The 25,311-nt window shown below is 32.0% G+C and overlaps 2 protein-coding genes across 2 annotated transcripts; both read left to right on the top strand.

Annotated features, from left to right (window-relative positions):
- Window positions 1-220: 220 nt before the first annotated feature.
- On the top strand, window positions 221-7,547 carry EIF2 (eukaryotic translation initiation factor 2). Its single transcript, XM_028216528.2, has 6 exons — window positions 221-615; window positions 1,386-1,465; window positions 4,057-4,286; window positions 6,587-6,708; window positions 6,795-6,908; window positions 7,213-7,547. The coding sequence occupies exons 1-6, from the start codon at window positions 394-396 to the stop codon at window positions 7,300-7,302; spliced, it is 858 nt and encodes a 285-aa protein (XP_028072329.1). The 5' UTR covers window positions 221-393; the 3' UTR covers window positions 7,303-7,547.
- A 14,628-nt stretch (window positions 7,548-22,175) lies between these two features.
- LOC114274596 (WUSCHEL-related homeobox 5) lies at window positions 22,176-23,833 on the top strand. Its single transcript, XM_028216560.2, has 2 exons — window positions 22,176-23,253; window positions 23,487-23,833. Exons 1-2 carry the CDS (start codon window positions 22,917-22,919, stop codon window positions 23,657-23,659), a joined length of 510 nt encoding a protein of 169 aa, XP_028072361.2. The 5' UTR covers window positions 22,176-22,916; the 3' UTR covers window positions 23,660-23,833.
- The last annotated feature ends 1,478 nt before the right edge of the window (window positions 23,834-25,311 follow it).

Raw genomic sequence — 25,311 nt, 5'->3', positions numbered from 1 at the left:
ATTAATTTCAGATTCGTGAAGTTCATGAAAGTATCATAATAGTGTTGAAAGACTGTATGAAAATTATGTATAAAGTTTTTATTATTTGTATATTATCACCCTTTAGAAAATAATTTTTTTGGCCTGAGAATTTAAAAATTAAAATAAAATCTCTAATCAAGTCATATTCAAGCTGGCCCAAACAGTTAGTTAGTCTATGATTGGATCCAAGAACCAAAACATTCATAAAAACTTGATGTTGTGACCCAGCCGTTATATATTGGGCCAAGCCCACCACCAAACAATTCCATCCACTTCATCTCTTTCCAGATTTCCCTCAAACCCTAGATCCTCACACCATCACTGCTCTCTCTCTGTCTCTCTCTCTCGGATACCAAATCAAAGATCAGAAAAATGGCGACGAGCAATCCAACGGTGTTGCAGTTTTCGCCGTCGTCGACGAGCGTCTCAGCGAAGGTCCATCCTCTGGTGATTTTCAACATCTGTGACTGCTACGTCCGGCGACCCGACCAGGCCGAGCGAGTCATCGGAACTCTTCTCGGCTCCGTCTTGCCTGATGGCACCGTTGATATTCGCAACTCTTACGCCGTTCCTCACAACGAGTCCTCTGATCAGGTTTTGCTTCCGCCTTTCCTTCACACTCTGTTTGTTTCTCGAAGAAAAAAAAAAAAAAACTAGATGAAAAATAAGAGAAACGCTCAAAAACTACGACTCCTACGTTCAGTTTTATTTGATATGAAACACGATAAACTCAGATTATGAATAAATTGTAGATTTGACATCTGCGACCTTGAAATTTTGAGTAAACATTTGAGTCTCCCTTGATTTGGGTTAAAAATGGGTAAAACTCAATTTGATAGTAGAGAGGTTTTTTGAGTGTTTTTTTTTAATACCTAAATTTGAATTTGATATAGTTTTGTGTCAACGGCTGGAGATGCCCTAATACTGTTCCCCCCCCCCCCCCCAAAAAAAAAAAAAAAAAGAAGCTAATTTGTAGACTTTTACTAGGTTTGAACTTTCACAAATTGGTAGAAAGATATCTGTTCATAGCAATGGATTTGCAGGGTAATTGTAGTTCTGAATTGGGGTAACATGAGGGTATTAAATTTTAGATATGTGGAAATTCTTCAAGGAATTGAGTAAGGAAACAATGTTGGCCTAAATCCAGTTCGTTCATTCATTCACAAAAAAGTACTTATAAAAAAAATTTATCCATTCACTGAAATTTATTCTAATAGTTCCTTACTAGACACTAGTTCCGCCAAATAGTGAGAGATTTGTGTGTACGTGTTCACATGAGGGCCATCTAGTGTATTCTTCTTACTTCGTATTTCTTATTTCCTTTGTCCCCAATTTTTATTATTTTTTGTTTGTTATGGTTGTAGGTTGCACTGGATATAGACTATCATCATAATATGCTACAATCCCACCTGAAGGTGAACCCAAAAGAAGTCATTGTTGGATGGTAATTTCTCATCCTACTAGTCCTTGTTTCTTAATCTCATAAAAAAAGCCAATCACCTTGTTTTGTTATATTTACGTTGATCTTGTTTTATATGGAACATGTTTGTTTTAATATTGATGCTTTCCATATATTCAGTTGGATAATTTGAACTCGTGTTTAGTTATGAATCTGTGCTGTTTGCTTGTTCCTTCTACCAAAACAATGTATATGATCAAAGATTTCAAGTAGAAAATAACGAATAGTGCACTAACAGGCTGCATCTAGTCGTTGACAGCTTCAGACTAGTATTCTCCTTTTTATATTTGGTGCTTTTTGTTTTCCTGGAGACCTTATGTAGGTCTAATTTTATTAATTTTTGTAGTCTGCTTGACTTGGTGCTTCTACCAAAACAACGTATATGATCAAAGATTTCAAGTAGAAAATAACGAATAGTGCACTAACAGGCTGCATCTAGTCGTTGACAGCTTCAGACTAGTATTCTCCTTTTTATATTTGGTGCTTTTTGTTTTCCTGGAGACCTTATGTAGGTCTAACTTTATTAATTTTTGTAGTCTGCTTGTTTTGGTGAATGGACACTGCAGCTGTTTTTTACAAGGATGATGCTGTTAATGTTATGCATGAGCTTTTACCTGGTTGTGCCTGTTTCCATTATTTGTTGTGGATTTTCTCCCAACTTGTCTGTATTTGATTCTTGTTTTTTAAAATTGTGTTCTAGGTCTTCTACATTAGTAAATTTTTTCTTCATACCTTTCTTGGGTGCCAATGGAAGATTATATTGGTTCACACTTGCTGGTTGTATCTTTATCAAAAAGAATGTGGATGTGATATCCTTAAATCCTTGTTTTACTTAGTTGAGTTTGGTGGGTGTGAGAGGTGGGAGTTTTCTTGAGTTTCATGTTGGTTTTGCTTTCTATTATAGATAATGAAAATTCTCAAGGCTGTCTCTCTCTCTTCTTTAGGTCAAAGTAATGGGGTCTAATCATCTAAGTATTCTTCTTCAATACAGCTATACCCTTTCTGAATAGTAAATCTGTGGCTCGCGGCAAGAAAAAGTCATGATTCATTAATTTTTTATTTGTTAGCATCTTGTTTCATGGTGGATGAGAACTATTATACTAGAACTCTTGCTAAATTCTTGGTTAAATTTAATTGTGTTGTGAGAAACCTTCATGCAAGGAAGAAAATGCAAAATCTTTGGATCCATGAATTAACCGTAATTGTATGAAATGTGGACTCTGTTGATTTTGGTTGTCTTCTGTTCAGACAATTAAGTTGAATCAACTTGAAAGCCTTGTTCAATTTATCTTGTATTTTGCTACACACATTGAGCTATGTGCATCTTCAGATTGAAATTGAAGCTTTCCTTGTATTTGTCAGTTAGTATTGCTATATGCATTTGGACACCAAACACCATATGAGAGCTAGGTGCAAAATTGTTGTTCTTTTGGAATTTTTGGTTAAGTGGAAAACATGTTAAACTTAGATTTTAAGCAGTTTGGCGAAGTGTTCAATTACCCCAACGGTTGTAGATTTGTGAATGAGTGAAGTATAGACACACCAAAATGGTTGTCATGGCTATGTCTGTCACCTAAGAAGAATTAACACATGTAAGAAAGTAGCATGTTGTGTCTGTGTCATGAACACTCGTTGGACACTTTTCGACTCCTATTGAACACACATCCAAACATTTTGTACTATTTTTCTAAATTGTATGGACTCAAATACACTTAATACACTTGAGGAACATATGTATCACTCACACATACATGAAACACATTACAAATTTAAATAAAATATTATGGAATTCAATCATAAAAGAGAAACGATATAAATTTATATCTACTTCACTATGTTAGACTTTAGAAATTGGTATTACATTGCATTTTGTTATTATCTTGAATTGCTATTCATATATATGACATAATAATTAGTTACCCTTCCATTATGTATGACATATAATTGATATATAAAACTATATATTTTGCGTGTGTGCTCCCATTTATTGTATCCTACATTTATTGGAAATATCTGTGTGGGTGTGTCCATGTCGTGTCACGTGTCCTTATCCATCTCCATGTCTGTGTTTCTTAGTCTGACATGTATTGGACACAAATTCACCTTGAGCCCAGTTGGGTACGTGTAAAACACACATGGTATGTCCGAAATTATTTATTTATTTTGATCTGGACAAGGCTGGGACATATATAATTAGTCCGACGTGGTCTAGACATGTTTGGGATCCAGGTTGCCATTCTGAAGAGTAAGTTCGATAACAAAAAAAATTAAGAAAATTCTATATTTCCAAATTTCTCATTCTTTGGCTTCCTATGATCTGCATCATGTGGCCTTACATTCTGATTATTCTTCCTTATGCTGCTTCCATAGGAATCAGCCTTCATTTTTTAATTAGGGAATCTGTTCATGAATATATAATGATATTCCACATTTTATTATCTTAGCTGTGTAGTTCAATTTCACGAGTAGTTAGTCACTTTTAATGTTACTGTTATAGTATTATTAGGAAGTATACCAATTATCTATTTTCTTATGGATTAAAATATTTTTCTCTTCTGCATATTAAAATGATGCAGGTTTTCAACAGGCTTTGGTGTCACAGGAGGGAGTGCTTTGATTCATGAATTTTATTCCAGAGAAGTTACAAACCCTGTTCATCTGACTGTTGATACAGGATTCAGTAATGGAGAGACTAGCATAAAAGCTTTTGTCTCTGTTAGTTTGTCTCTTGGAGATCAGCAACTTGCTGCACAATTTCAAGAAATTCCGTTGGATCTACGCATGGTTGAAGCTGAGAGGGTTGGCTGTATGTATTTACCTGAACTCCCTGGTTTTGCAGTAAAATCTTCACTACCTGCATTCATAGACACACACACATGTGCTTGTATATGATGGCAGATACAGATAGAATCTATGCCTAAGAAGTAGAATACTTATAACAAGGTGTGGTGTCTGTGTCGTGTCCATGTTAGACACTGACACTCATCGGACATTTTTCAACACATGTCTAACACTTGTCCAAACAGGTCCTATAGTTTTTAATTTTTCTAGACCCGGGCACTCTTTGGAAATTTAGAGGACACACATATCCGTCACTTAGCTAGCCACAAACTAATTATATATTTGAACAAAATAACATAGGATACAATAGTAAGAGAAAGATGATCTAAATTTATAGGAGTTAGTGTTATGTTGCTTCCTTTTTTTCTTTTTTCTTTTTTCTTTTTTAATTATCTTTCAATGATATATTCATATATTTGTCATAGTAAATATATAATACTATCATAGTTATCAGAATCCCGATTCGGATCTTACGATCATACGATTTTACGATCCATTTGAGTACAATCAATCCGGATCGTGTAAAAAATTCCTTATAGGTAGGATCTTTCGATCTTGGAAATAGGATCTTATAGGATTGTGGAATCTCGATCCGAATGTGATCCTATCCGATTCAATTTACAAGCCTTGTTTTGTATTGTATGACATATTTTATTGTAAGTTTTATGTTTGTTGTCTAAATACCAATTTATGTGATCAAAATAAATAATAAAAATTAAGTAGTATCGAATCAAATAGACTAAGAAAAACAAAATAGGAAACAAACATTCAATTATTGTGGTAATTTAAGAAAATTAACTAGTCGAAAAAACAAACTTAGTTTTAGTAGAGTCTAAGGAAGGTAAGATGATTGCAACTTTATCCTAATTTTTGGAGAGATTATTTTTGTGACTCGAATCCGCTCCACTAAGGATGCTAACGACAAATCTTATCATTTGGTTAAACTGTTCTTTTGAGTTCTTAATCTATTTTTATATCCAACTTTGTTAAATATTTTTTCTTCACTTTTTATGCATTATTGTAGATTGTAAATTATTTTGTTATAGAATTCTTCTTCTTCACTTTCGTTTTTGATGAAATACAAAATTTTTACCATCGAGTTTTCTATTGTATAATATTATATTTACATTTTACATGGAGTATTATATTTTTCACAATATCTTCACTTCTTATTAATAGAATATAGGTTCATTTTGTGTATACTTTTTAAGAAATGTTTATTTAAATTAAATTATTATATAATTTGTCTTTTTCGGTAGGATCTTATGATTCTCGATCTGATCCAATAAACACCCCAACGATCCAACGTAGGATCCCGATTTTAATAACCTTGAATACTATATATTTTGTCACGTCCTATATGTAAAACTATGTATTGTCATGTCGGCATGTCTGCCATGTTGTGTGTCTGTGTTGCGTGTCTATGTCCGTGTTTCTTAAAATCTCTGCCAACTTTTGTCTCTAGGGAATTAATTCCAGATTTGATATTTAAGTTGCTCATTAAAGCTTAGTTTGTAGGAATATTTCTTTTGGTCAGTGCTTACCCGAACTTATTGCTTTTGGGACTATATGTTTTTGGTAGGTATCCAATATTTTCATTGAGTGAGAATCTTGTAATCTCATCAACCACTGGGGCATCTGTGGTTGATGGTGCTTGTTATTCAAGAATTAAAACCAAATTGAGAGCTTGGAAAATTGATGAAAGCCTTTCCAAAGGAAGAATTTTCAGAAGTTTTTTAATCAATCACCCATTTTCAAATATTTCTATGGATTTTCTTCCCCATAGCTGAGGCTCTTTATTCTCAAAAGTTAAGAGTTCATCTATGATCCTAGTTTGTTGATTACATGGCATCACATGATATTCAACCTTGCTAATGTTGAAGGTATCAGTTTAATGCATATGAACTTTTTGTAACATTTTCTAAATCCAGTTCTGATTTGAAGCACAATTTTCCCCCCTTAATATTACATTTGCTGTGAAATCAGAATGATGCTTGAATTTATCTTGATAGTAGAATGGTGAAACTTTAGTTCTTTTCTGGTGTTAATTTATTGCTGTCTTACGCACACATATAAACTGTCTTTTTACGTGTTTTTCTTATTTATTTCCAATTGATGTGTTATTTTCTGCCAAAACTATTGTAAGTGTTGTTGGTTAAACAAAAGTCAGCACAGAAATGCTGTTTAAAACTAAGCACCCTTACTAGTTTGATGTGATTTACAATCGTGATGCAAATTTTGACTGGGAAAAATATATGATTGTAGTTGACATCCTTAAGACAACAATGGTTGACAAACTCCCAAATGATTTGGAAGGAATGGAAGCATCAATGGAACGGTTATTAGCTCTGATTGATGATGTCTACAAATATGTTGATGATGTTGTGGTGAGAAGACCAATTCTATCCTCTTTGACTATTTTCATTCTCCAGTGATTTTTACCTGATTCAGTCACTATCTATTCATTTCTCAGGAAGGCCGCATTGCACCTGATAATAACATTGGGAGATTCATATCAGATACCGTTAATTCCATTCCCAAAATATCACCGTCAGCGTTTGATAGGCTCGTGAATGATAGTTTACAGGTGCCTAGCTTCATTTTTAAATCCTCGTGTGATTTTGCTCTTTTCTTTAATAAAAGGGGTGGGGAATCTTTTTCTTTATATCCTTTTTATATTACTTTTCTAAATTGATTTTGGTTCATTACTACAACATGTGATGAATGGGTCATTTGATTTCTTTAATGATGTTGTTTTGCACCTGAGGACTATGTTTGGATTGCGGATTGTTGAGGGAAGGGATAAGAGAATGGAAATGAATTTACTTCTATGTATGGTTGTTTATTGCAACAGTTATGCCTGTATCTTACTGTGAATTTGCATTTGGCAGGACCAATTACTCTTGCTTTATTTGTCAAGCATCACAAGAACGCAACTAAGCCTTGCCGAAAAATTGAACACAGCTGCTCAAATCCTGTAACTGACTTTGTTGAACTCATTCATTTTCAAGATATTTCTGTGCTGTTAGTGCTTGTTTGGCCACTTTGAGAATTTTGCTCACATTTGATTTCGAGAAAGATTTGTAATATCTTTTCTGATCTTGAGCATGGAGGTGGTCCTTCATTGATCTAAATTTGCTTTTTTTGTGGTGGTAAAATTGCTATGTAGAAAACAACAGTACTTTTGTTAGAATCTTAGGGAAATTGAGATGGAATATTGTGGTTCTGAACTGGTTTTTGGAAGGCCTGTTATGATTTTCAAGTTATTTCTTGAAATTGAACCGTTTATTTGTGCTGAAAAGGCAAGGATCAAGTCCTGTTCAACTCCCAGCCATGTTGAAAAAACCTTCCCCTAATGTTTTGAGTTCCAAACACGTTGCTAAGGGTCGGATTGTTGGAGTTGGAAGGGCCTCTAGGTTTGGATCATATAATTGGATCAAGCATAGTAGGAGTTTAGTTTGTTTTGTTTTTTTGTTGTTTTTTTTTTTTTTTTGATAATGAAAGAGTTTAGTTTGTGTACAAAAGAAAGTGATTTTTTGTAATAATGATAATGTATGATAGATAATTTAAAAATTACAGTAGAGAAATGATAAATGTAATAGAATGCATCTTCTATAATATTAATAGTGCTTAGGTTGAATACGATAATAATAGGAGTCCAAGAGTCCTGAGTCCAAGAGTCCTGTGTGATGGTTTCAAAATGACATTGTTCTGTAACATTTCTTTTTTCAGCTCTCAACCTTTGAGAGCTAGAGATGACTGAGTTTGAAGCAGCCATCTCCGATCCTAGAGAGAGAGAGGAAAATGGGTTGTGGGAACTATTTTTTTTCTTTCAGATCTCAACCTTTGCTTGCTAGAGATGGCTGAGTTTGAAACAGCCATCTCCGATCTTAGAGACAGAGAGAGAGAGAGAGAGAGAATGGGTTGTGGTGGGAACGAGGTCTTCACTCACGTCATAACCTTCTCAGTAGCTCTCATCACATACAAATGCAATCGTCTCTGCCAATGCCCCTCTCAAGCAAGACTTCCAATATCATCCTCGTCAGTATCGGCAAATGGGTTCAAACCAATCGTCAATATCCTAATGGACAGATTGAAAACAACACCCAAGAAGAGGCAAATTTTGAGTTTGTACATTCTTATTTGAGAAGTTCTGTAGAAATTCTACTGATTTTCTGTTTGTGATTTTGGGATTACTTTGTTTTCCCCTTTTGGTTTGATAATGGGGAAAACTGATGAACAGAATTGGAATCTCAAATTTTCGAAGTAAAGAAAAGAATATTAGATTTTTTGTTTTTGGATCTTGCATTTGGCTGGATTTTTTAACTTGTAAACTAGACACACAAACTTTGACATTTTGAACATCAATTTGAATCAAAAGATAAACCAACACATCTATTTTATAAAATAGAACAGCACAAAAACAAACCCAGAATTGGGGGATCCACAAAAATTTGGATAAACTACCAATGAGTCTTAATAGTTGGATTTAATTCCATTAGATCTTTTTGAAAATAAGTTCTAATAAAATCATCACTAAAAATAATTTTTTGTTACAATTTTTTGCATGTCGCTAAAAATTAACAATTAGTGATTTTTTTTTTTTTTTTTTGTCACAGTTTTTGTAAATTATCGCTAAAACTTGCAATTAGTAACATTTTGCTATGACGCATTTTTTAAAATATTGTTGAAAATTGAAAAATAGTGACCTTTTTAATAACGATTTTTTAAATTGTCGCTGAAATTAACAATTTGTGACTTTTTTTAATAGTGTTTGATGAAAAATGCTATTCACTATGCTTGGTTATCATTTTTCAAAAATACTTTTCAGAAAATTTTATTTTTTTATTTTCCGTATTTTTTTTATTTTTACTGAATTTTTTAATATTTTGAGCAAATTTTTTTATTTTTTAAACATACCTAACATACATTTACCTAAAAAGTAAAATTTTTTTGAAAAAAAACCTTTTGAAAATTCATTAAATACCAAAAATAGAAAAAAAAAATACGAGAATTCAATATATTTTTTATATTTTTATGTGTTTATTAATTTTTAAAAATATTTTTTCACAAATTTTTTACTTTTTAGATACATCTAAGTAAGGTGCACCTAAAAAGTAAAAAAAAATGTTTAAAATTTTAAAAATATTCACTAAAAACTAAAAAACACAAAAACTAAAAAACTCAATTTTCAAAAAATTTAATTCAAAAAATTCAAACCAAAAATACTGATTAATTCTCAAAAGACTTATTAGACAATAACCTATTAAAACTTACTGTTAAGCTCCTCAATAAATTTTAAAATTTTGAGTATCAATTTAAATCAAGAGAAAACCAAGATGTTAATTTCACACAACAAACCAAGAACACCATTGGGTTGAAAAATTGAATAAGTATAATTCAAATCAACAAGCGACTCAGAGCGAATTTTTCTTTGTCGGCAGCTTCGAATGCTTTGTCGACAGCTATCGATCCTTTTCTTCTTGTTCAATGCTGCTTCTCTCTTTTCTCTCTCTCTGTGTAAAAAAAGATTGAGAACCGATTCTCTTTTTTTTTTCCATATCCCTTCACCAAAAACGATGTGGTTGCCATGGCCATGCTGCCGCCATAGCCCTCATATTTGTCTTCGATCGTTTGTGCTTAAAGTGCTTAAGGTTCTTAGCTCTCTGTAATTTGAGAGCTTAGAAAGAGATGAAAACAGGGGAAAAGAGAAAAAAAAAATTTAAGCAAAACGACACCGTTTTGGCACCACGGCAAGAAGTGCCACAAGATGTCACAACAGAGGATCCAAACTCATAAAAATTGTGCTTAGGTTAAGTACGATAATAATATTACGTGATGATATCTTTAATTAGATAGAAATTTCATGTGATAGTGAGATTATGTGATTATGTTAGACAGGATAAATGCCCGTCTAATTTTATTTATATTTTTATAGAGTAGTGCTATAATAATTATTTATTTATCAATCTAGTAATCAATTTTGATATCTTTAATTAGTTAGAAATTTCATGTGATAATGAGATTATGTGATTATGTTAGATAGGATAATGGATGCCCGTCTAATTTTATTTATATTTTTATAGAGTAATGCTATAATAATTATTTATTTATCAATCTAGTAATCAATTTTGTGTTAGAGGTACATGAGTGATAAACCCATTATGTCAATATTGTGATAACAAATAAAATGGTAAACAAATATAATACTCCCTCTATCTCACAATGTTAGTTACTTTTTGAAAATTCTAACTTTTTTAAAGAAATATGTAATTATTGTTTTGAAGTCGAATCAAAATTTATTGATTTTTCATATTATCCCCTTTATTTCCATTATTATAATCATTTTAAAGGATAGTTTTGAAATAATACAAATTTTTTTGTTTTGAATTTTTAAAATGGACAACTATTTTGGGATATCAAAAAGTAACAAAATGAACCAATAATATATGGTAAAATTACTCATAAATCCCATTTTAGTAAATGTTACTCTAGTTAGTCCTAAGTGTTTTTTCTTAAACCATTTAGTCCTTTTTATTTTTGGTGTGATATGTTTTTGATATATGATGTTTGATGATGTTGATGATGTTGTTGGTGTAGTTAATGTCTTCATCAAACATCAGCAATGGCGGATGGGTGAGGATAATGTCTTCATCAAATATGAAGAATTTGGGAAGGGGGAGGAAGAGGAAGGAAGCCAAGACGACGACGACATTGAAGTGGATGGCGCCGAGCCAAATGATGAGTGCCATAACCGTGTGGAAGACTGAGCTTTCTGAGCAAGTGAACTCAGTCGGTGAGGGCAGTGCCGCTGTGACGGACTCCGGCTCCGTCGCCATGGAAGAGTTGAAATCTCAATCGCAGAGTTTTCCAAGAATTTCAAGTGTAAAATCTGAATCAAAACATACACACATACAAGTTTATGTATGTATATAAATAGATAGATAGTAAATCCAAAGTGTTTCGAATTGAAAGCACCGTTGGCGTCACCCAACAACCACTCGCCTCCGCCACCGAGCTATTGGTTCATTCATGTTCTGTGTCTGGACCATGAGTTCTTTTGGTGGTGATGATGATGTTTGATGATGTAGTTGATGTTGATGATGTTTTATGATGTTGGTGATTTTTGATGAGGTTGAACATGTAGTTGATGTTTGATGATGGTCATAATGTTGGTGATGTGTGATGATGTTTGATGATGTAGTTGATGTTTGATGATGTGTTATGATGTTTGGTGATGTTTGATGATATAGTTGATGTTTGATGATGTTGATGATGTTGTTGGTGTAGTTAATGTTGCTGATGTTCGGAAAGAATGGAAATCTAAAAAAGGCCTTTAGTGAGCTTTTAACATTCAAATAGGACTTATTAGTCTACAAAATAAAAGGTAGGACCAAATGGTTTAACAAATTAAAATTTGAGATTTATTGGTGTTTTACCCATAATATATGATAGAGGGAGTATTATATAAAAATGTAATAAATATAGAATTATTTTTGTATTGAGTATTAAGGTATGTTTATATTCAATATTTATTCTTGCCGATTGATTTCAGTACCATGGTTTGGCTTCGATTTGAGTCTTCGTTAAAGTAAATTTATTAACTAAAAATTCTATTTGTTATTTCTTTTTAATAGGAAAATCTATTTGCCAAATTTGTTTTTAGCTTATTTGACAAATTTATTTTTTATTGAACAAGTTTACTTTAGTTAGTGAATCATGTGTTGGTTTCTTGCCCCTTTGCTTGGAAGGTGTGATCTGCAATGCTGAATTGGTGGGATATTGAAGGGGCTTTACCTGAATCTGTTGAAGGCATTCTCTTATGATGGAATGGACAATGTTTTAGGAGTAAAGGGAGGAAGATTTGGAGAGGAGTACCCCTGTTGTGTTGTGGTCTCTCTGGACGCATAGGAATGATTGTGTGTTCAATGCATCTATTCCAAATTTGGTGGCGCTTTGTGAAGTGATAAAGATGACAATTGCATTATAAATGAAACCAAGTTATTCAGAGCATCATTTTTCAGTGCAGGACTTTGTGATAAATCGAAGGCAAGTGAGATGTGGAGAAGAGTGTAACACTCACAGTTATTCAAAGACCTTTGTTTTGAGTTTGGCTTGTTCACTATGTTTTCTTTGGTTTTCTTGTTTGGTTGGACTCTCTCCAACTTTGGGTGGTGCTAGCAGATGATTGGACTAGTTAGCTGGTGCCAACCTAATTGGGATTGGCTAGTATAGCTTTACTGTTTTTTGTACCATCGGTCTTTGCTGATGTTCATCTCTGTAATTGTATTGCTTGATTATCATCAATAAAGGTTTTTTTTTGGTCGTTTCAAAAAAAAAAAAAAGAAATCAAGGAAAAAGCTGTAACAAAAACAAATTAAATTTTTTAACATTAATTTTTATGTAAATTATAAATACATGTCTTGAGATTTGCTTAAAATACAGATTGCCTCTTGCATTTTGGAAAATTATAAATACACTCTTGTCAAAAAAATTTATTTAACAAAATTAACAGAAAAATTAAAATTTCTAACTACTTTTTTATACAAGAATAAAATTATCTAAATTATTAATTAAAATTTATTTTTGATATTATTAAAAACTATTAATTAGTTTGATGATTTATTATAAAATGGCCCATTTGACTTGAAGAAGTAGAATGTAATTTTCAAAACTGCAAAGGTCAATTCATATTTTAAGCAAATCTTAGGAGGTGTATTTGAAATTTACCCTTAATTGTTTGGAGGAGGATCCTCTCCCGTCTAGATTTTAGACTGGAGGGTGTTGTTTGCGCCTGTGGGGCATACCACATATTCCATTTCGATGATCCAAACCTTTCATTTTGTCGGGTACTCACAAAAAATTAAGTTAATCTGATAATTGTAACTTACTCAATTTATTGCATTTTTAACCCCAAAAAATTGTGCTTTTAAAAAATAAATCATATATTTTTTTAGTTAAAAACACGATAAATTAATTTAGTTACAATTAGGGTAAACTATCAATAGATTCTAATAATTAAACTTAATTCCCATTAAGTCCTATTGAAAATTAGTTTTTTTAAAATCGCCACTAAAAATAATTTTTTTTAAATCGCCACTAAAAATAATTTTTTGTGACAATTTTTTTGCATGTCGTTAAAAATTGACTATTAGTGCCTTTTTTTGTTAGGATTTTTATAAACTGTCACTAAAACTTATAATTAGTGACGTTTTTCTGTGACGAATTTTTCAAACTATCGTTGAAAGTTAAAAATTAGTGATATTTTTTTTTTTAGAAAATAACCACACTTTATTAAAAGGCATCAAGATGATACAAAGGATACAAAAATAGAGGCTCCACGGGCTAACAAATCAAATCCTCCACAAAATCTACAAAAGCCAAAACATCAGTATCAACTGAACTTGTCACCCAACTATATAAAACTCCAAGTAGCCGTCTTTCTAACCAAGGGACTGAATGAGACACCCCTTGAAAAACACGCTTATTCCGCTCCAACCAAACCAGCCATAGAATACAATGAAAAGCAAGCATTCACGTCTCTCGACTCCTCCTCCCGACTCGACCCCCCACCCAACTTTGCATGATTACCTTAACCGAATCTGGCTGCACCCAAGCCAAACCAAAAGTTGCAACCACTAACATCTAAAGGCGAGAAATAACCAGACAATAAACGAGCAAATGATCCAACAATTCCGCATCACCACAACACAAACAACAACAATTAACTAATATGTAGCCACGGTGAATTAAATTATCTATAGTCAAGATACACCCCAACATGGTCGTCCACACAAAAAAGGCCACCTTAGATGGCATACCCGAAACCCAAACACATTTCCAAGAAGAAGCAATTGCCTCCTCATGCGCAAGCACACCATAAAAAGAAGATACAAAAAACGTGCCCTTAGCTCCAGGACACCCCCATGCCAAAGAATCCTGCCCACCCTCCCCCACTCGCAACTCATATAAAAAACCCAATAGCTCGACCAACTGATCTTACACCCAATCCTGAACATCAAGACGCAGGCACACATTCCAAACAGTTGAAACCCCTTGGCTAGACTGCACAGCACCCACCATCACCTTATAATCAGCGACAATACCAAAATCAAAGGGAACCGCAATTCTAAAGGAAGGTCACCGCATCTTGAGCTCCACCCTCTTCCAAAACTCCTCCCACCCCAGCCAGATCCCTTTCCATAGACCACGACCATAAGATTGCCCCACCCGCCCTAAACAGCACCCTTCATTTCCTATATCAAACTTTGCTACCACCACCCTTCAGAGATAGTCCTGCTTCTCCACAAAACGCCACAACCACTTCCCTAATAGGGTCACATTAAACAAGACCAACCTTCGAATCCCCAAACCCTCATTCACCTTGGGATGACAAATCCGATCCCAGACCACCAAGTGATAATGAGAACCCTCCCTCCATTACCTCACAATAAATCCCTTTGCAATTTCTCAATCTGTTTTACCACTGACACCGGAATCACATGGACAAGCATAAGTAAGTCGGAATACTGGATAGAACACTCTTAATTAACAAAAGTCTACTGCCTTTTGATAAATACTGTTGTTTCCATCTTGTCAACCGCCACTGCATACGTTTCATCACTTCCTTCCACACCCACTTGGCCTTAAAAGACGCCCTAAAAGGTAAACCCAAATATGAAACTGGCAGAGACGCCACCTTGCACCCTAGAATAGCTTCCAACACTGGGATCCTTGCCACCTTCCCCACTAGAATCAATTCTGACTTTGCTAGGTTCACTCGAAGTACTAAAACTACCTCAAAGCACAAGAACACAAATCTCAAGTAACCAATCTAATCAACATCTACATCACAAAAAATGAGCGCATCATTCACATAAAACAAATGGGAAACTGTCAGAACTGTTGGATCCACCCCCACCGCAAACCCCTGCAACAGACCTCCCTGTACCGCTCTAGATAACGAACGCCCTAACGCTTCCATAACCAATATGAATAATAAAGGAGATAAATGATCACCTTGTGGTAGCCCTCTATAAGTAGGAAAGGAACTTGCTGGAGATCCATTAAAAAGGACTGGCATCTGTATTGTAGAAATACAAAATTGGACCCCTTGTCTCCATCTAACCCCAAAACCGAGTCTATCCAACATATACAATAAAAACTTCCAATTAACATTATCATAGGCCTTCCAATTAACTTCCAATTAGTGTCATTTTTTTGTGACGATTTTTTTAAACTGTCAGTTAAATTTATAATTAGTGATATTTTTTGTGACAAAATTTTCAAACTGTCGTTGAAAATTAATAATTAGTAACTTTTTTTAATAGTATTTGATAAAAATTGTCATTAATTATCACAAGATCTATTAGATAATAAGTCTACCTATTAGGACCTACACGTAAATTTCCCTTACAATTATCGGATCGACCTAATTTTTTATGTGAATAAAATATACAAAATACCTAACAAAATGAATAATTCAAATTATCAAAACGGACTTGTGATGGGTCCCATAGGTCCAAACAATATCTCCTGTCCAAAATCTAGAGTAGGGTTTCTGCTCCTAATTTTTTGTATAAATTTTTATTTTGAACTAATAAACTAATGTATTAGCTAACTCTTTTAAAACAAAACATGAATGTGTGTTCTGCTAATGGTGTGTAGTAGTAGTAAAACGGTCGTCGCTGTGGTACTGAGAGAGACAAACGTGGCTGTGGTTGTGGTTGAGACCAGACAAGAAAGAAAAAGACGGAAATTAGGGCGGCCTAGATTTCACGCGTGCCTATATATCTATCTATCTAAAATCTATTTATACATACATATCAATACACACTTTACCTAATAAATGACTAGTGCTTAGCTTAGACTTCTCGATTCTCACTGAAATACATCTTCCCCCTGTTTTAATAATCTTGTTTCTTCTTTCTTTAAACCTCGGATGAAATGATAGAGAAAGAGATGTCCCAGGATCTAGGTGGACGATACAAAAAAAGACATGTAAAATCCGACACATGTAATGCCCTTTTACCAACCTTTTCAATCCTTTCTATTTTTTTTCAATAGTAAATTAATTGAAAAGAAAAATTAGACTGATGAAATATTAGATTTTATTTTTTCTTAAAAGGAGTAGAAGTCAGATAGGGTTTCAACGATAGACAATTTACTTTTTAAAAAATAAATATAATCTAATTGTATAATTACTAATATTCAATTATATAAACAATTTACTTGACATAATAGATATTAATAAAAGATTTAAATTATCAAAATAGGCTTGAAATGGGCCCCATAGCACGTAACTAGTACCTCATGTCCAATTATTGAATTGAACAAAGTTTCACTCGTATATAAAGACTGTTATATGTTACCTTCTTTTTTTTTTCTTAATAATATTAATATTTTATATGATCTTATTTTATTATCTCGTTTTCTTACACTCATACAAAGCAACGAGACCCACATAAATAGATACGCATGTGACCCACTCATTTGTATATAAAAGTAAGAAATAGGATTATATGTAGTATTTTTTATATTTTTTTTACCCTTCTCCATCATTAGGTATGTGGTAAGATAGCAATTTTTTCATTATTTTCTTAATAATTATGTTCAAAAAAGGTAATTAATTATAATTATCGGTGATACAAAATAGTTGTAAAAAATCAATGATATATGGCATTTATCCCTATATAGATACAATAGCATGCATAGAAAATTTGTACACAGAATATACAGAAGCTCTCATTATACATTATTTGGACAAATTTTTTGTGTAAACAGTATTTTTCACACACATATATATACTAAAAATGGTAGCACATGTCATGCATGCACATATAATTATTTAATTTTAAAAAATAAGATCATGAACTATATGACTGAGTTTAAAATAAGAAATTAGAAGTTAAGGATTTGAAGGAAAAAAATTAAATTTAGGACATAACTGCCCACCTAACTACTGTAAGAGTATTTTGAAAAAATCAAAAAAATAAGACAAAAACACCAAATTCAGCCTTCTTTTTAGCATAATATAAATAGATAGATAGATAGATAGATCCATTCAATCTTTTTTGGTACGTAATGTTACTTTTGACTTTGGAGCTTGGTAGTGATAATGCAATCATGAAGATATGTGTGGCAAGTTTTTAGTAAGCACCTAAAGTTATGTGTTATTATAGATTAGAAATAACATGCGCATGCATTTTTTTATTTACAGAATTATTTTCCAAATTTTTTACTGTACGATTGCTAATGAAAGTGAAGTTTGAATAAACCCATGCTGAATTGACTCTTTGATTGTTGAGCATTTTCATTAGTATACTCTCTCATTGCCGATGCTCTACCCTAAATTATTAATTTTAAGTAAATTCATTTTAAATTAATCACAAGAAAATGTGTCACATGTTATTATGATGCGTCATATCAATAGATAAAAATAATTAGCAAGTGTAGCATTTTCTGTTTCCATATCTATGCTATGTATGTAGGGTTGTTTGGCAAAGATGAATAAAGACTAGGAGTATTTAGGGTTCGTTTGGCAAGTTAGTTTCAGGTTATTTTAGTCACAAAAGATAAAATAAATTATTTTAGCTATAACAAACAAAATATCACATCCAACCCATAATTATTACACTCTTCTCTCACAAAAAAAGTCAAAAAAGTCAAAAAGTCCTTTCCCAACCAAGCTTTTTAGCCCAGGCTAAAATAGCTAAAAAAGTCAAAAAGCCAAAAAGCCAACCCACTTCCCAAACGAAGGCTTAGGCCTCGTTTGGGAACCCTCCCTTTTAGCCAAAAAGTCAAAAAGTTACTAAATTAGTCAAAAAGCTAACAATCCATACTAAAAAATCAAAGATTCTCTTTTATCTCTACTTTTTGCACATATTTTCATAAAAAGTCAAAAGTCATCCCAAATATACTAGTTTTTTTTAGCTCATATTTTAGTCCAATAACTAAAAAATTACTAAATTAATCTGTTTCCAAACGAGGCCTTAGTACATAATTCTTGCAAACTAGTTCAAACTCAAAATTTTGTGAATAGATAAATATTTTTTATTTACTTTTAATAATCGATATGATTGGAAAAGAAGCTCTACTTGTAGTGGTCAACATCTCATAAGAGAATACTTTATTGATTAAGCTAACTCGTTGAATAAATATAATCCCGGCAAAATTTAAATAATTTAAAATGAGCTTAACTTTATTTAAATTTTGCTAACTCTTGGACCGCCCTTTCAAAACCTAGTTGCATACATTTATCTTTTAGATATTACAACGGTACTTCTTACATTTTGATCAATATATCATTGTGATCTTTATATAATTTTAATTAGTTTGACATTGACTCTGTATTTATGATTTTATTAGTCCAATTGATTACACTTGTTGGTATATATATATATATATATATATATTTATGAAAAATGCATATATGAGAGACACAGTTCATGATTTTAAAAACAAATTATAAACTTGTTCAAGTCATTGAGTTAACATCAACTAACTCAAGTATAGGTCGTTGAACCATTTGGCCACTTAAATTGTTACCTAATGCTTATAATAATAAATAAAAACATTAAATTTTTTATTATCGATGGCCCAACTCTTAAAAGGTTTAATTAGATAAAATCTTATTTTGATATTTAATCTGAAACCACCAAAAATTTTGAACCACTACTAAACTCAGGATCATTTTTTGTAGGGCAAAAAAAAAAAAACGTTAACATACAAAATAAACTCAAAAAACATTAGCCCAATGCTTTTGAAATGCATCCATGAGTTGCAACATTCAGAGTAATGGATACCACATTGATGAAATTTTTTGTGATGTAATTCTAGCATGCTGTGAGATTTATATCATGTATATGGAGGATTTCTATTATATATAGAGTAATATTATAACAGCATAAAAATACAAATAATCTTCTCACTGATTTAATATTTCCCTACAATATTCCAGTTAAAATCAGAGTTGATTAGAAGAAAAAAATATAAAATATAGTAACATTCATAGGAGTTAGAACAAACCACACTACAAGTGACAAGTGCTAACAGACAAAACATTATTGGGAATTGTAGACCAAAAAGCACGCACTACAATTTGACACTCCACTTTAAATGAAGGGGCACGAATCCAATCCAATCCAAAGTCTCTGATATCAGAGAAGCACAATAATAGTAGGATGTTTTTTTTTCCAACTTCTCATCAAACTTTGAATTTTCAACTTTGGATTAATTGATTAATTAACCTTACCTCATAAAAAAGGACAACACCTAAAATACAATCTTCATTGCATGCGCCATAAAGTCACCTAGAAATCATAATGAAAGTTAATTAAGCTCCCTAATTTTGAACAACAAAGTGGGAAAAAAAATCCTTATCATTATTATTTTATTTGTAAAATATATTAAATTTATGTATATTTACTTTTTAATAAAAATAAAAATAATAGAATATTTGATACATATATTTTAAATTTTTGTTTTAAAAATAAATGAATGAGTAGTTAGAAGTTACAAACACAGGAAAGTAATGGCCAAAGGTGATTGTCGATGATTGAAAATATTTGCCGGCTATCGAAAGTAGTTTCTAACCGAAGGTGATGTCAAAAACAGTGGCCAGAGGTGGAGGTGGCTAAATGTGGTGGCTAGTGATGGGGATGACTAATAGGTTGTGTCCGAAGGAGCTAGAGAGGAAGGAGTGAAAGAAATTTAATTTTTTAAACATTAGAACCACTTTTTTTTTTTAATTACAAAAATTTATTAAATTTCATAAGTTGCTCATAATATTTTGAAAACGAAAATAATCATCAAATCAGTTTTCGTTAAATTTTAAACTTTTTTTAATTTATAAATAAGAACATTACTAAACCTGAAAAATGATCAAAAAATAACATATATATGATGTATAGATTCAAATTTAATAACATATATCGCACCCGAAATAAATTTCATCTACATATTTATTTTTTTGACCAATTCGAGTTATTTTGGTTAGTTAAATAAGGACATTTATTTGCTTAAGACAGGAGCCTTATGACATAAGAAAAGCCAAATCATGGTCAGTTTCCTAATGGTTTCTATTGAGTTGAGATTTGAGAGTTGAGTTTTGTGTCTCTCAAATCTCAACTTGGTGGCTTTATTGTCATCTAGTCACTGTCCCCATACCCTTAAAAGAATGTTTAATCACAACAATTTTTGACTGAACTGGCTGATCAAAATGAGTAAGGATCCTCTAGAGTTTTTTTTTTTTTTAAAGTTTTTTAGAGTGGTGCATTGTGTGGTTGAGATTTAATGACAAGTCACATCAATTTTTTAACATTAAATCTCAACCACACAATACACCATTTTAAGAAATTTTAAGAAAAAAACACTCTAGAGGATTCTTGGTGGATCAGAATTTTTTTTTGACTGAACGGAACTCCTTGGTCAACTAAAACTATCAGTATCCATGTCAGGGGCTTTGATCACAACCATCCAACTATGATCAGACAATGTGAACTTTGACTTTCACTCACACCAAACTTCTTTTCCAGTAACCATTCACATGATCTTTAGCATACAATACAATATACAATGCATCCATTAGTTTATGAACAAAACTTGTATTACTCATATGTCTTTGTGGCTTTGGACTCATTACACTAGTTAGATCTCTAAGTCTATTTAAACATATTCTTTTATAATCGGAAATTGTGTCATAAGTAGGGTTCTTTGAACTCATTTTGGAGTGTAAACGTGATGATCAAGTGATAACCACTAACCAACACCATGAGTTATATCTGTCATATTATAAAAAAACATATAATCAAGACACTGTGAATAATGCTCATAAAATTTACTACTAAACAATTATAATGGTAGAGAACTGTCAAATAACTTTCAAACTCATCACATATCAAACCTCCCAAAAAGACATATTGCAAATATATACATTTGCACTCACTATTAATATATATATATATATATACACACAGTTGTACTATGTGTACAAAAAATATGAGACTCACACCATTATTTTTACATAAATGCTATGTACCCTAAAAGTATCTTGAATCTAAAATCATTATTGTAAATATAAATTTATTTTTGTTAGACCATATTAGAATGAATTTTGTCTATAAGTTTTAAATGAAAAATGTTTCATTTATACAATTTTCTCCCTCACAAACCCCCTGAATGATGTGATAGAGCATCTCCAATGCACTAGGCATATAAAACTTGTTAGTTAAAATGCCTAGTGTGATTCACTTTTTTCAATTCCAATGCACTAGGCATATGATTAGGCATTTTGGCTCAACTCATAGCATCTCCAACGGTAGTAGGCATTTTACCTATCTAAATATTACTATAAAGTATATATTTTATTTTGCCTATCAACTGTTTTATATTTTTACTCCAACCATACTCTTTATTTTAGCTATTAATCCAAATACTATTAATTTTATAGAATGCCACGTCAACAACAAAGATGGAGGGAAATGATCCTAATGATTGAATACATTTTGCCTAGCGTTGAAGGCTAGCTACATGTAGCTAGTGAATATGAGTTGAGCCAAAATGCCTAATCATATGCCTAGTGCGTTGGAATTGAAAAAAGTGAATCACACTAGGCATTTTAACTAACAAGTATGATATGCCTAGTGCATTGGAGATGCTCTAACTAGCCTTCAACGCTAGGCAAAATGTATTCAATCATTAGGATCATTTCCCTCCATCTTTGTTGTTGACGTGGCATTCTATAAAATTAATAGTATTTGGATAAATAGCTAAAATAAAGAGCATGGTTGGAGTAAAAACATAAAACAGTTGATAGGTAAAATAAAATATATGCTTTATAGTAATATTTAAATAGGTAAAATGCCTACTACCGTTGGAGATGCTCCATCCTCTCTTCTCTCAAAACCTTTCAAACAACCTTGCAATGTCATTTGGAGGGTTTGGGGAGATGATTTTGTGTGGATGTAACATTGCTGATTTTAAATTCTATGCACTTTTTTTTTGATTAAATGTTTTGAATAAGTAACATTAATAGTATCTCTATTTTTTCTATTTTTTTTAGGTTGATATCTCTATTATGTGCCCTATTTCTATACATGAAAGTTTTTCCTTATGTTATATAAAATCCATATATCAGACTTAAAAAGGGGAAAAAAATTTAACATAGAATTTGATATTTTTTTAATTAGTGTGTATTTTTTTATACAAAAATTTGAGAACTTAACTCTTTGTCTGCTCGCCGACCGAAATGTTGAATGGTGGCAGCTTTTGTGCATGTCTATCTCTCCTTTTCTCTCTTTACACAAAAAAGCTGGCCCAAAAAACAATTCCATCAAATCCTCTAACTTCTCTCCCTCTCACATGCTCTAAAATCAAAGCATATTGCACTTAAACAAATGGGTCTGATTCTCTCTTCAATCTCACATTAAACAAATCCAAACTTCATCACATCAAAAAAAAAAACAAAAACAATATTAAACTTACCATTCTTCTTGTATTTATATATGCACACACGAACTCTCTTTTTTGAGTTCAGAAGCTGACCAGAACCAAAGATCAGAGTTTCAGAAGTTTTTCAGACTTTAGTTAGATATATATGGATGATATTGGAATGTCAGGCTTTTGTGTAAAGCCACGCTGTGGTGGTGGCAACGGTGGTGGTGCTGGAAATAAGTGTGGGCGGTGGAATCCGACCGTTGAACAGGTCAAAGTCCTGACTGACCTGTTCAGGACCGGACTTCGAACCCCAAGCACTGACCAGATCCAAAAGATCTCTTCTCAATTGAGCTTTTATGGCAAGATCGAGAGTAAGAATGTTTTTTACTGGTTTCAAAACCATAAAGCTAGGGAGAGACAGAAGCGTCGCAGAGTTTCAGTTACTGAACAACACGAGATCCACCGAGAAGATAGGGTTTCGGTTTCTTCTGCAAAACGTAAGCTATTCCCTGAATATGTGCCAAAATAGTTAGCATATGTTTTTTTACTTTACATCAATATACTTCTTTTTCGCTCATAAAAAAAAAAAAATCATTTGAAAATAAAGGCTTTACTTTCTCGGCCGTGTTCAAGCTTTTTCTTTTGTAATTCTTGAATATTCCCGAGAACCAAACAGAGGGTTTGACCAAGAAAATTTTACTGATTGTATTTCACTTTGTTCTCTTTGCAGATTTAGTCAGTATAAATCAAGTTTCGGGGCCAGAAAGAGCGATGGAGACTTTGCAACTATTTCCATTGAACTCATTTAGTGAATCAGATTCTGAGAAGTTAAGGTTGTTTGCAAATGAATGCAAGGCTGAAATGAATCATCCACCATTGGATCTGCGTTTAAGCTTCATGTAAAAAAACAAGCTTCGAATCTAAGAAAATGTTTCTGAGTTGTTGCGATGATTCGAAGATGTTTTAGGTTTTAGCATCAAAAACAAAAACAAGAAAAACAAGAAATGACAGACATTTCAAATATTGTTGTAAAATGCACGTAGCTCTAGAAATTGAAAGTTTAAAAGTTCTTCGACATTCTCATTTGCATGCTTATTCAACATTGTTTTCTCTCTCTGTGTTTACTCTGTTGGATAAATATTAATATATATGTAGTATTTATTAGAGCAATGTTAGGTATCATGAAAATTTTTTTATAAAAATGATCGTGAAAGATTTATGACCTTTGGATTACATTTAAAATAAAACATCACACACTAATCAAGGTAATTTAAGAATCATAAATCTTTCATGATCATTTTCATGAAATTTTTTTTTTATGATCCTTAACTTTTCTTTATTTATTATGTGTATATATATAGATCTATGTATGTAAATGCTTGGAAATTGCATTGTGCTTTAGAGTTCTCATGAGATGTTTTCTTGGACTACAAAACTGGTCGTACCTTGGGTCTGGTTCCTTCTTTGAATTTCATGTGTTGACATTGCCAAGGAACCATGTCAGACTGGGAATCGTTTCTCGTGTTCGTGCACTATTATCTCGGGTTTGTATTAAAATTATATTTTCATGTTATTGTATCATGTCGTGCCGTGTTAATGTGGTAAATCAAATAGTTTTCATGCTTAGTTTAAAATAAAGTGTACTGCAATGTTAATTTTTTTTTGTTGTACAAGTTGAATTTTATCAAACTAATATACTTGATGAAATCGCCCATAATGTTTAATTTCAACTTAATTTTGTTTCTTCAATTTTAAAAATCAAAACTCCATTATTTATTTATTTTCTTGTTTATTAGATAGACTACAAAAAAAAAAAAAAAGTAAACAAGAAGAAAAAATTATCTTAAATGAGAAACAAAAAGGTTATTCTGATTTTAAAATCTTATTTTACATTTTTTTTTTCTTAACTAAATGCAATTACATAAGAGATTTAAACTTTTTGTGACACTCCTTTTGGGTGAATAATATTGAAATATGTAACTCATCTTTCATGTTAACTAAGCTAATTTCACATTATGCACATTCAACACTAATCTGATCCATTTATTTCTTACGCAATTGTATACTATAATGATATCTAAGTCTATGCTTCAACAGCTCAACATTTTCTCTTTTAATTTGATTTTCTTTGTTTACTAGAATTGTGCTTTTGATGATTGATCGCATATCATGATAAACAAGTATAATCAGGGTGGGTGTGAATCCACTTCCGGAAAATTAAGCATGAAAAAAAAAAAAAAAAAAAAAAGCTGAAAAAAAATACAGGCATGAAATCATGAATATACATTCTTATGAGAAGCCTGCTTCTTTTCTTTTTTTTTCCATAAATTAAGTTTTTAATTTATTTACATTATGGAAACTCAGAACTTAAAATTAAATAATAATACTACGATAATCATATTTTTTCAATAAGTCTAAATGCACCGAATACCAAACACAAAATGAGATATAGATATTTCACAAGAGGTGAGGTTCATATGATGTAAACTCACATATGATATGAGACTCACACTTGTGAGACATGTGTGTGAGTCTATATTATTTCTGTTTCCTAG

The sequence above is a fragment of the Camellia sinensis genome, chromosome 1, assembly GCF_055761805.1.
Source record: "Camellia sinensis isolate YWXY chromosome 1, ASM5576180v1, whole genome shotgun sequence".
Lineage (NCBI taxonomy): Eukaryota > Viridiplantae > Streptophyta > Magnoliopsida > Ericales > Theaceae > Camellia > Camellia sinensis.
The sequence above is the reverse complement of the archived record's forward strand: the minus strand, read 5'-3'. Positions and strand labels throughout refer to the sequence as shown.

Excerpts from the sequence above, each read along its gene's own strand:
- EIF2 (XM_028216528.2), top strand. The coding sequence starts at position 394 with ATGGCGACGAGCAATCCAACGGTGTTGCAGTTTTCGCCGTCGTCGACG. Across the intron at positions 1,466-4,056 it reads AAAGAAGTCATTGTTGGATG|GTTTTCAACAGGCTTTGGTG; the intron begins GTAATTTCTCAT and ends AAAATGATGCAG. Across the intron at positions 6,909-7,212 it reads TCGTGAATGATAGTTTACAG|GACCAATTACTCTTGCTTTA; the intron begins GTGCCTAGCTTC and ends TGCATTTGGCAG.
- LOC114274596 (XM_028216560.2), top strand. The coding sequence starts at position 22,917 with ATGGATGATATTGGAATGTCAGGCTTTTGTGTAAAGCCACGCTGTGGT. Across the intron at positions 23,254-23,486 it reads TTCGGTTTCTTCTGCAAAAC|ATTTAGTCAGTATAAATCAA; the intron begins GTAAGCTATTCC and ends TTCTCTTTGCAG.